Below are 12,459 nucleotides of genomic sequence, written 5' to 3'. Positions count from 1 at the left end.
ATTGATCTCGGGGCTGTTCTCACACTTGCAGGGGGCTCTGTTGGCTCATCCTTGTCAAAGGTGTATGAGTTCTCTTTCCTCTGCCCTGGCCAGCTTTTTCTAAAGTGATGACCTTGAGAACCTTCAAGCTTAGGACGTTTCAGAGCCGGGTTTGCCACCTGGGAGTGGGGCCTGATAGTGGCGTCCTGCTCAGTGGCACACTCCTCGAGTGCTCCATAGCCACTCTGTCCTTCCCTACTGCTCTCTTCTTGACGTTATCAGAGGACTGGGACTCGCGAGAGAGGACTCAAGGACCTCTAGGACCTATTAACTTGACAGCCCCGCCCCTCTGTTCAAGCCAGCCAAACTCGGAGAACTCAGAGTCATCCTCGAGAGTAAAGAAAGCTCTTAAGAGTTTTTTTTTTTTTAACCTATTTTAAATGTCAGTCCAATATCCACGGGAGCGAGCGACAGCAGGTAATTAAAAGCAATTAGCTGTCCCCTGCCGGGAAGTTTGCCTTTCTCTGTCTTCCTCTTCCGTCCTTCCTCGTCCGTGAAAGCGGTGGAAGTGCTTTGCTCCGTAAGCAGCGGTGTACGCCGCCGAGCTGGCACAGGAATGAGGGATGGACTGAGCGGGGAGTCGCTCTCCTCCCACCGCCGCGCTGGCCGCGGGCGCAGAGGTGCTTCGGGCAGGCAGAGCGCGCCGCAGCGGCCGGAGCTGCGGCCCCAGGATCTCGCGGCGGGAGCTGTCCGGGGTGCTGACCGTCCCGTCCGCCGCCCGCCACCCGCCGCCAGCCCTGCGCGCCCTCCTGCACAGGACACCGCCAAGTAGGGCCTTTTCCCCATTCTCCGTCTGCCCGTCTTTCTCTTTTAATCCAGGGGCGTAGCGGCTGCAGGAAATCATGGTGTTCGCTCCAGGTACCCCGCACCTTGCTTTTTCACCAGGTGTCCAGGAGGGGAGCAGGGTAGAGGACCGAGAGGAGAGGGAGAAAAGGCCTTTACCTTTCGGCCTCATCTGCGCGTTTCGGAGTTCTGTCTGTGTTCGGGGGCGGGGGAGTGCCTCGGCGCGTCGCCTTCGCCCCTCTCCCCCGTCCCGCCCCAGCTGTCCTCTAACACCCTCCAGCCCTTCCTCTAACTCGTCCCGCTGCTCCTCTTCCCTCCTAGCTCCTCCAAACCCCATCCGAGCTCAGGCATCTTGAGAACTGGGACTTTGGCCAGCAGCACAGGCACCTACACGGGCGAGAGAGGAGCGGTGGGGCAGTGTAGTGGGCTTCGCGCTACTTTCGTGGGAATCTCCTTCACTGCTACTTCCTTCCCCCTCCGCAGAATTGGCAAAGTGACCTGGGTCTCCCTGGCCTTAGAGGAGAAGGAGGAGAAGTGGGCAAAGCCAAGGGGAGTAGGACGAAGGGCAGAGGAGCGATACTCCTTAAGGAATTGGCCCTGACACTCCGACCGGAGGTTGCACCACAGAGGCTGCTACTGCGGCGCCGCTGGAGGTTGCAGTGTCTTTTTGGAGCAGACAGTGGAGGACCTTGGTCCCTTTGCTGCTCTCCGTGGGTACAAATTGGCGAAGAGTCAGATTTGTCTGCGGTTGACCGGCTTACCGCCGTGTGCATGCGTGGGTATTTATTTGAGTCCGCCCTACTGGAGCAAGGGATGTATATCAGGGAGGCCAGGCTAAGCGAAAAAAGCGGGGAAAAGCGTGGTCATTGTGAATCTCCGACGCTTTTCCTAGGAGTAGATCCAGAGCATTTCTCTTTCATACATTTTAGGGTCTGTTTCCGTTAAAGACTACCGTGGAAAACAGGGAGTGGGGAAGGCTGGAGAGGCCTAGAACTCTCTAGCTTTGTTACAGGGGTCTTTAACTTGAAAGACTGGCATGCATTTGCTGCCGTTATGGGCCTCAGATGGCTGGGGAGAAAAGACATAATGTGTGTGTGTGTGTGTGTGTGTGTGTGTGTGTGTGTGTGTGTGTGTGTTTTAACGGAAGAATGGAGTCTGGACTTCAAAAAATTCAATTAGCAAAACTTGAGAAGAGGAAGTTAGTCCCCTCCCCCTCCGTCTCAGGATGCCAGCTGGGGAGGGAGGGATGAGTTTCTGTAGGCTCTAGCTTTACCACAGGCAGTGGTTCTTAGGGGAACGCCTTAAAGGAATACCCAGGAGCTCTTCCCATGCCTATCCCAAATAACTCAAGGGAGGAAATTTTTCCATATAGTGAGGACATTCAATCAACACTGGAACAAGGAAGTTGGAAAACAGCTCTTTGCTGCATTTATACAGCACTTAACACTTAACAAAGCAGTTTCATGCTGCTATCTCATTTGATGTTCTAATTACCTTAGGAGTTAAGGAATATCATCCTGCTCTACCATCCCCAGGGAGGCTGGTTCCAGATAATCTTGCCAGTCTCAAATGGAGTTTTCTGACCTCATGTTTTGTATTTTTCTCCCAGAACCTTTCTTCCTGACAAAATGTCTTGCCGGTTTCAGGGGTAGATGCTTTGTGGTCCAAAGTCAGATGTAGCTAGAGACTCACCATATCCTTTTCTTTCCAAGGAAGGGAGAAACATGGTGTTGTCCAAGAGTTATGGCTAACTAGTCATTTTCTAAGAGCAAGATTGTGAGTGATGGCTAGTGTAATGAACAGTGGTGAATTTCTGGAGTGGAGTGGCTTGGTTTAAAGAGCTCACACTTTGGACAAGACTTTACTTTTCCATTTTGCTTTCAAGTTTTGTATTAGTGTTTTGCTCTGTATGGAAAGTAAAGGTTATTCATAACTGTCGCAGATGGCATAAATTGACCTGGATAGGATAGATACCAAAACCTCTGGGGAAACATTTTTCTTTTGCATCACTTCTTCAATTTTGGGGTTCTCTTGAAAAATCGTAAGCATTTTGGGACAAAAACAGGGTGCTAAAAATATTATGTCAACTTACCTTCTCATCTATGGATCATTTGTTTTCTAATTCATATAGTGACATGTACTATTCTTTAAGAAAAGCAGAACAATGAATTGCTTTTGAACTCTGCCGGATTTTCAGCACTGCAACCTCATTTCTTGCCTATTGCTTTTCTAAATCTCTATAATAAACTGGGAATCCAGATGTTTTATAATAGTTAAAGGAAATACACTCCTATCCCTTTCCTCCAAGCTAACCTAACACCCAGAAAGGGAAGAAACAGGGTCATGTGCTAAGATCACTCCAAAATTATTAAAAGGGTGTTATGTAAGCCAAGATGAATATAACAATAAATTAACAAGAAGCTATTCATAAAATTGGGTCAATGGGTACTGTGGTCTTTAAAATATGTTGTAGCTTTTTTGGATTTTAGTGCAGGAGAGCAAGAACCCTGAAGTATTGTTCAGAACTTCCCTCAGATGACAGGTCTGCCTTTGAATGATTCTCCTGGCTCTTTACCTTAAAGGCAAGCATGAAAAGTGACAGATATTTGTAGAACAAGTTCTAGTTCAGAAGTACAATGAAATGAGGGAGAATTAGAATCAGACTTTATTAGCCCTAATTAGGATTCAGTCTTACCATATGGCGTAGCATATCCTTACATTTTCTTGTTTCAGTTAGTCTATAGATTGTAAAGAATACAGCTTAAGTTGGACAGGTATTTGGGTTGTTTTCAGTTTGCATAGGGCAGACAGCAGTTCACTTCTATTTTTTCCTCTTTTTAAAATTATTAAGTCAACTATAATTTAGGAGAGTTTTAATTTTGTGCCTGACAGTTTTCAAACCCCTTAAAGGTAAGGGACATGGCTACTAATTTTTTAAGGACTTAATTACTTGAAGCCCATCAGTTATTTATGCTTCCCTTTAAAGGAACTATACAAAATTATTAATGGTTAAATGAGGTATAAAGTATACATATATATTAATTTCTCTTTAAGTACCATATGTACCTAAATAGAAGTTAAACTAAGCTAGGCTACATGACTTTGGCTAAAGACCAAAATGAGGCCCCTTGCTTCCTTTTCCTAAATTGCTTTATTCCTCCTCCTCCCATCCCAGTAAACTGAAGATAGAAAATTTCAAGAGCAATATGAGAAAGCTAAGAAGCAATACAACCAATACGGAGAAATATATTTGTACCCATGATACAAAACTGATCCAGGTTATTTAGGCTGTGGATATGGCAATATCTTCCATTCAGGAGGAAAAAACAGTTCTGGGAGGGGTTCCTTACTTCTAACACAGTACTCTTGGTATTGTGAGGAAATATCAAGGAATTATTACTAATTTATAGACAAAGTCAAAGTGGAACTAGAAGAAAAACCAGTGGCCATTGGTAGTAAACGTGAAAAAATACACAAGGGAATGTCAGAATATTTCTTGGCCTAATTCCAGGATGAGAAAAATGATATGTTCACAAATCCAAATGATTTTTCGGTGCCATGGTTCCACCCAAAGAATTTTAGACTCTGAACAATCAGTTTCCTTTTCCTAAATTCCTTCTCCCTTGAGGAAGAGCTAATAAGAAACAGAGTATGAGGTGGAAAGTGAGGGCAGAAGTTACATTATCCCTGGGCCATTCCCCACTTGCTTTCATGATTTGTATATAATTCAGGGATTAGTGTACCTTTCTTGTGGATAGGCCTAATATATACTTGATTTGCCTTCAAGTCAGGTGAATTGCCAGCATAAAAATAGTTCTTTTCTTGCATGAAAATTAGTCAAGGTATGATAACAAGGATTCATGGAGGAATAGAAATGTTGTAATTGTAAGCAAAAATCTAGCCTCTTGACATCTAAGCTCCATTGGAAGAATATTTAGTACCAATATTTCTAGAAGGAGCTTCCTAAGATATATAAGAAAATATTCATTGCAAGGTATTTATAACTTGTCTTTATTTGTATAAACTGCTTAATAAATTCCTGAGACATTGATAAATAAATAAATTATGTATCTGACAGTGAGGTTTACAATCTGCCAATACAATAAATTCTTTTCTGTTAGCCTAGTCTTTCTTTTTTAACTTCGATTTATGTATTATTTAAAAAATTTATATATGGTAAAATTGGCTCTTTTGGCATAGAGTTATATGAGTTTCAATGTATGTATATATTCATGTAATGACCACAAAACAGTTTCATTGAATCTAGTTTTTCTCTTGTAATACTCCTTTGTAGTCAGATCGTTCCCCCTTCCCCCTCACCCTGCCAACCTCTGGTGACCACAGCTCTCTTTTCTAACCCCATAGATTTACCTTTCCAGCCTGTTGTATAAATGAAATAATACCGACTTTTAGACCACTGGAGCTGTTTCAACCAAATCCCATGGATGGAGTGGCTTATAAATGACAGAAATTTATTTCTCACAGTTCTGGAGGCTGGAAGTCCAAGTCCAAGATGCTGGCAGATTCAATGTGTGGAGAGGGCCTGTTTTCTCATAGACAACACCTTCTCACTCTACCCTCATGTGACAGAAGGGCCAGGGGTCTTTCTCAGGCCTCTTTTATAAGGGCACAATCCTTTTCATGAATGTTCCACCTCTGTGATGAAATCACCTCCAAAAGACCCCACTTACTATCACCTTGAGGGTTTAGCATAAAGTATGTAACTTTTGGAGCCTGGCTTCTTTCACTCTGCATGGTGTATTGTGTATATGGAAAGTTCATTGCTTTTGACTGTTAAGTAGTATTCCGTTGTATGGATGTACCCAAAGCTGTTCATTCCTTCCTTCTTCAAAAGGAATTTAGGTTGCATTCAATTTTTGGGTGATTATGAGTAAAACAGTATTAAATATTGCTGTACATATGTGTAAACATAGATTTTAATTTGTATAAATACCTAGGCTTGGGACTGCTGGGTCCTTCAGTAAGTACATGCTTAACTGTTCTCCAGAAGGGATGTACCATTTTGCATTACCACCAGCAATGCATAAGAATTTTACCTGTTCTTCATCTTTGCCATTCTAATAGGCACACAGTGGTATTTATTGTGGTTTTAATTTGTATTTTCCTAATGACTAGAGGTTATATATCTTTTTATCAGTAGCTTATTTGCCATGTGTATATTTTCTTCAATATATTGTCTGTTCAAATATTTCACCCACTTTTTGAAGGAATATTTATTTTTGTAATGTTGAGTTTTGAGAAATTCCTTTATATACTATGTAAATATTTTGTTGTCAGTATGTGATTTACAAATATTTTCTCCCAGCTTGTGGCTTGACTTTTTATTCTCCTAACACTGTCTTTTTTAGAGCAAAAAGTTTTAATTTTACTGCAATCTAATGAATTTTAAAAAATAGATTGTACTTGTGATATCTAAAAACTTTACCTAACCCAAAATCATGATGTTTTCTCATTTTGATTTGTGTAAGTGTGAAGTATATCGTTTCACTTTTTTGCATATGAATGTCCAATTGTTCTAATACCATTTGCTAGAGAGACAATATTTCTTCATTGAATTACCTTTACATCTTGAATAACTGTGTCTGGTGTGGTAGCTCAAGCCTATAACCCCAGCACTTTGGGAGGCCAAGGCAAGAGAATTGCTTGAGGCCAGGGGGTAAGACCAGCCTAGAAAATTTACAACATAATAAGATCCTGTCTCTACCAGAAAGGAAAGGAGAGGGGAGGGAAGGGGAGGGATGGGAGGGGAGGGGAGGGAAGGGGAGGGGAGTGGGGGAGGGGAGGGGGGAGGGGAAGGGAGGGAAGAAAGGGAAGGGAAGAGAAGGGAAGGGAAGGGAAGGGAAGGGAAAGGAAAAAGGAAAGGAAAGGGGAAAGGAAGAAAGGAAGAAAGAGAGAAAGAAAGAGAGAAAGAAAGAAAGAGAGAAGAAAAATTAGCTGTGTGTGGTTGCACATGCCTGTAGTTCCAGCTATTAGGGAGAATGGGGTGGGATAATCCTTTTTGAGCTACCATTGAGCCACTGCACTCCAGACTGGGAGACAGAACAAGACCCTGTTTCTAAAAACAAACAACAAACCCTAACTGACTATATTTATCTGCATCTATTTTTAAACATTTTAGTCGTTTCATTCATCTATATGTGTGTCCTTTCATTAAGACCACACTGTCTTTATCAATATAGCTAGATACAGGTGGAGCATCCCTAATCCAAAACTCTGAAATCTAAAATACTCCAAAATCTGAAGCATTTTGAGCACTGACATGATGCCACAAATAGAAAATTCCACACATACTTACAAACTTCATTTCATGCAAAAATTATCTAAAATATTGTATAAAGTTAACCTCCATGTGTATAAGATGTATATGAAATATATGTGTATCAGCTATGTGCATAAGCTATACATGAAATATGAATGAATTTTGTATTTAGACTTGACCCATTCACAAGATATCTCATTATCTATATGCAAATATTCCAAAATCTGAAAAATATTCCAAATCCAAAACACTTCTCCTGAGCAGTTTGGATAAGGGATACTCAACCTGCAGGAAGTCTTACAACCAAATAGTGTAAATCCTCCATTACCTTTCTATCTAAATTTTAGAGTCAGCTTGCCTGTATCTACATAAAATTCTGTCTAAATTTTTATGGAATTTCCTGAAATCTATGGATCAGTGTGTGGAGAATGAATTTAACTATGTTGAGCCCCAATTTATAAACAGATAAGTCTCTTAATTTATTTAGCTCTTCTTTATTTCATGAGAATTTTGTAGTTTTCAGCATATTGATCTTATATATTTTGCTACATTATACTTAAGTGTATCTTTTGAGAGGAGCTATTGTACATGTAATTTAAAAGCAATTTGACTTCTGAACATTCATTGCTAGTATAAGGTATCATTCAGTTTCACATATTGACCCTGTTTTCTGCATTCTTGATTCACTGTCTTAATAGTTTTAAGAGATAAGTTGCAGATTCCTTAGGATTTTTTTACTGTAGGCAGGTACTTTGTTTGAAAAAGGTTTTATTTCTTTTTTACTAATTTTATGCCTTTTTGTGCAGACTAGTGCTCCTACTTCAATATTAAATAGGAATAGTAAGAAGACATTCTTGCCTTGTTTATAATCTTAGGGGAAAGCATTCAGTCTTTTACCTTTAATTATGATATTAGCTATAGTTTAGTTGCAGATACTTTTTATTAGGTTAGAGAAGTTTTTTTTTTTTTTGCAGTACAACAATTTATTTCACATATACAATGTATTAGGTATTACAAGTAATCTAGAGGTGATTTTTTTTTTAATTTTTATTTATTTATTTTTTTATTGCATTTTAGGTTTTGGGGTACATGTGATGAACATGCAAGATTGTTGCATAGGTACACACATGGCAGTGTGCTTTGCTTCCTTCTGTCCCCTCACCTGTATCTGTCATTTCTCCCCATGCTATCTTTTCCCACCTCCCCACCCCCCCGCCCTTCCCCCATTTCCCCCCAACGGATCCCAGTGTGTAGTGCTCCCCTCCTGTTCATTGCAGCACTGTTTACAATAGCAAAGACCTGGAACCAACCCAAATGCCCAACGATGATAGACTGGATAGGGAAAATGTGGTACATATACACCATGGAATATTATGCAGCCATCAAAAACGATGAGTTCACGTCCTTTGTAGGGACATGGATGAATCTGGAAACCATTATTCTCAGCAAACTGACACAAGAGCAGAAAATCAAACACCGTATATTCTCGCTCATAGGCGGGTGTTGAACAATGAGAAGTTTCTTTTTACTCACAGTTTGTTGAGAGATTTTATCATCAATAGATATTGAATATTTTCAAATATTCCCTCATCACCAATTTACATATTGAAACCCTAACCTCCAATGGGATGGTATTTGCAGTAGGGCCTTTGGAATATAATTAGAGTTAGAGGAGGTCATGGGGGTGGAACTCGTACAAATGGAAATAGTACCTTTATAGGAAGATACATAAGAGATATTATCTCTTTCTCTGCCATGTGGGAATACAGGAAGAAGGCATTCATATGCAAGTTAGAAAGAGAGCCACATGCCAGAAACTGAATTGGCTGGCACCTTGATCTTGGACTTCCCAACCTCTAGAACTCTGTAAAATAAATGTCTAAAGTTTAAGCTACCCAGTCTAAGGTATTTTGTTATAGTAGCACAGATTGGGCTACTATTAGTAAATGGTGTGAATATTTCAGTTTTTTCTGCTTGAATAAGATAGATTGTATAATTTATTCTTTAAATGTTTCCTTCACCAGTAAAACATCTGGTTATAGAGTTTTGTTCATTGGGACATTATTAACCACAAGTACAATTTCTTTAATAGATAAAGGACTATTTTGTTTATCTTGAGTGAATTTCAGTAGCCTTTTAATAAATTGGCCTATTTCATTTAGTTTGTTGAATTTTCATGCATACAGTTGTTTTAATAATTTCTTATTTTCTATTTAATGTATATGAGTTCTATATTAATAGCCTCCTCTAGCATTTGCATGTCTCCTCCAAAACTCATGTTGAAATTTAATTGTCACATAGCAATTTTAAGAAGTGGACCTTTAAGAGATGATTAGGTCATGAAGATTCTCCCCTCATGAGTGGGGATGGGAGAGGCAATGGGAGAAAGATTACACAGGCATTTCAAAGATCTTCAAGGTTTCCCCTCTTAACTCAGGTTCAGAGCTCTAAGAGGGCAGAATGGTTTTGGGGGATGGGCATGGGGTGCCCTCTACAGTCTTGCTACCCAGAGTATCTAGGCTCTCTGATCCCTACATTTCAGCATAGCTCTCCTTGGCTGCTCCAGCCATGGCTCAAGTGGGCTCAGGTGTAACTCTACCTGCTGCTCCAAAATGTACGAGCTGCAAGCCTTGGTAGCATCTACATGATGCTAATTCTGTGAGTGCAAGAATACAAAGCTATGAAGGCATGGCTTTTCCCACCTAGATTTCAAAGAAAGTCATAATCAGCATTGGTGCCCAGGAAGACACTTGCTCCATGGGTGGAGCTACCACAGACTTCCTTACTAGGTCAATGCCAAGTGGATCCATAGAAGTGAGGCCACCCTTGAGACCACAGAACTGTAGAGTTACCAGCATACAATGCCAGCTTGGGAGAGATGCAGGCAAAATACTTCAAACTAAGAGAGCTGAAGCATGAACTGAGCCCAGCAAAGCCATGAGGGAAAAGTTGTCCAAAGTCTTGAAGTCCAGCTCCGTCCCAGGGTACCTAGGATTCAGGACATTGAGTCAAAGGACATTATTCTTCAGCTTTAAGATTCAATGTTGTTTTCTGCTGGGTTTCGGACTTACATGGGGGTCAGTTACCCCTTTTTTTCTGGCCTATTTCTCCCTTTTGAAATGGGAATGCCTATCCTATGCATGTCCACCATTGTATTTTAGAAGTAGATAACTTATTTTGATTTCACAGGTTCACAGCTAAGAGGAATTTGCCTCAGAATAAATCACACCTTGAATCTCAGCCATCTTTGATTTAGATGAGACTCTGGGCTTTGAACTTTTGAATTAATGCTGGAATAAGTTAAAACTTTTGGGATTATTGGGATGAAATGCATATACTTTGCATTGTGAGAAGAACATAAGTTTTGAGGGGCTAGGAGTAGAATCCTATATAGTTTGGATGTCTCTCCCAAACTCATGTTTAAATTTAATTGCCATTGTAACAACAACATTAAAGAGGTGGGACCTTTAGGAGGTAATTAAGTTGTGAAATTCCTGTCCTCATGAATGGGTTAATGCCATTGTGATAGGAGTGGTTTAATTATTGCATAAGTGGGCTCCTGACAAATTGACAAGTTTGGCTTCATTTCTCTTCTGTCTCATATGCTTGCTTCTGCCTTCCACCTTCCCACAATGGGATGATCCTCACCAGATGCCAGCTCTTGGGCTTCCCAGCATCCAGAACCATAAGCCAAATAAAATTGCGTTTTTTGTAAATTACCAAATCTGTAGGAATTATGTTGTAGCAGCAATGGACAGAGACATTTCCCTTTCATTCTGGATATTAGTAATTTGTGTCTTTTATCTGGTTTTGTCTGTTTGGCTACAGGTTTATTAGTTTTAGAATCTTTTCAAAGATACATATTTTAGTTTCATTGATTTCTTTATTGGTTTTCCTGTTTTCAATTTTGTTGATTTCTGTTCTTTATTATATCTTTTTTTTTCTTGCTTTGACTTTATTTTGCCTTTTTTTCTTGATTTAAGAGAGAACTTATATTGTTTATATGAGATAATTCTGTTTTCTAAAATAAGCATATAATGCAACAATTTCCAGCTAAGCATTGCTTTAGAGTTTTCTAAAAATTTTGATGTATTTTCATTTTCATTCATTTAAAAATATTTTCTAATTTCCCTTGAAACCTCCTTATTATTCCATGGATTATTTAGAAGTGTGTTGTTTAGTCTCCAATTATTTTGGAATTCTCTAGATATATTTTTGTTATTGATTTCTAGTTTCATTCTATTGTGATCAGATAATAAACTTGTAATTGTTTCAGTTGTTTTAAATTTGGTAAGGGATGTTTATAGGCCAGAATGTGATCTATATTGGTGAATGTTTTACATGCAATTTTAAACAATGTATATTTTGCTCTTTCAGGTGGAATGCTCTATAAATGTCATTTTGATACAGCTAGTTGAAGGTGTTGTTCATTTCTTTTACATCCTGGCTGATATTCAGCCTACTTGGCCTGTTGATTGCTAGAAGAGGAGTACTAAAGCCTCCAGAAAAAAATAGAGGCTTTTTCCATTTCTCATTATGGTTTACCACTTTTAGCTTTATATATTTTATAATGAGAGAAGGTCTCTCATTAGATACATACACACTTGAGATTGTTCCGTCTTCCTGGTGAATTGACCATTTTGTTGTTAGGGACTGTCCCTCTTTATTTCTAGTAACCTCACTCTGAAGGCTATTTTGACTGATAATAAATCTGGAGCTTTTTAGTTTTATTTTAGGTTCAGGAGTACATGTTCAGGTTTGTTACATTAACTGCATGTCACAGGGGTTTGGTGTACAGATTATTTTGCCATCCAGGGAATAATCATAGTACTTAATAGGCAGTTTTTGATACTGTTTCTTCTCCCACCCGCTACCCTTAAGTAGGCCCTGGTGTCTGTTGTTCCCTTCTTTGTGTCCATGTATACTCAATGTTTGACTCTCACTTATAAATGAGAACATGCAATGTTTTGTTTTCTGTTCTTGTGTTAGTTTGCTTATGATAATGCCTCCAGCTTCATCCGTGCATCTACGGAGCTCTAGTTTCTACAGTTCCAGCTGCATCCATGTTGCTGCAAATGACATGATCACATTCTTTTTATGACTGTGTAGTATTCTATGGTGCCTATGTACCATATTTTGTTTATCCAGTCTACTGTTGATGGGCATTTAGGTTGATTCCATGTCTTTGCTACTGTGAATAGTGCTGTGATAAACATACACCTGGATGTGTCTTTATGGTAGAATGATTTACATTTCTTTGGGCATATATCCATTAATAGGATTGTTGGGTCGAATAGTTATTCTGTTTGAAGTTCTTTGAGAAATCACCAAACTACTTTCCATGATGGCTGAACGAA

General features: G+C 39.7%; 1 protein-coding gene across 2 annotated transcripts in view; it reads left to right on the top strand.

Moving 5' to 3' along the window:
- The first annotated feature begins 217 nt into the window (after positions 1-217).
- AKAIN1 (A-kinase anchor inhibitor 1) overlaps positions 218-12,459 on the top strand; it is a 54,565-nt gene continuing 42,323 nt past the window's right edge. The window contains exon 1 of one of the 2 annotated variants that reach the window (XM_039463817.2): positions 218-456. In XM_039463817.2, coding sequence (XP_039319751.1) covers positions 420-456 — 37 coding nt within the window. In that variant the 5' untranslated portion in view covers positions 218-419. Of the gene's footprint in view, positions 457-541; positions 898-12,459 lie in introns of those variants that run through there. The other variant, XM_003924824.3, reaches the window with a different exon arrangement.

This window comes from Saimiri boliviensis, chromosome 13 (assembly GCF_048565385.1).
Source record: "Saimiri boliviensis isolate mSaiBol1 chromosome 13, mSaiBol1.pri, whole genome shotgun sequence".
In the NCBI taxonomy this organism is placed as follows: Eukaryota; Metazoa; Chordata; class Mammalia; order Primates; family Cebidae; genus Saimiri; species Saimiri boliviensis.
This window is presented reverse-complemented; position numbering and strand designations above follow the sequence as displayed.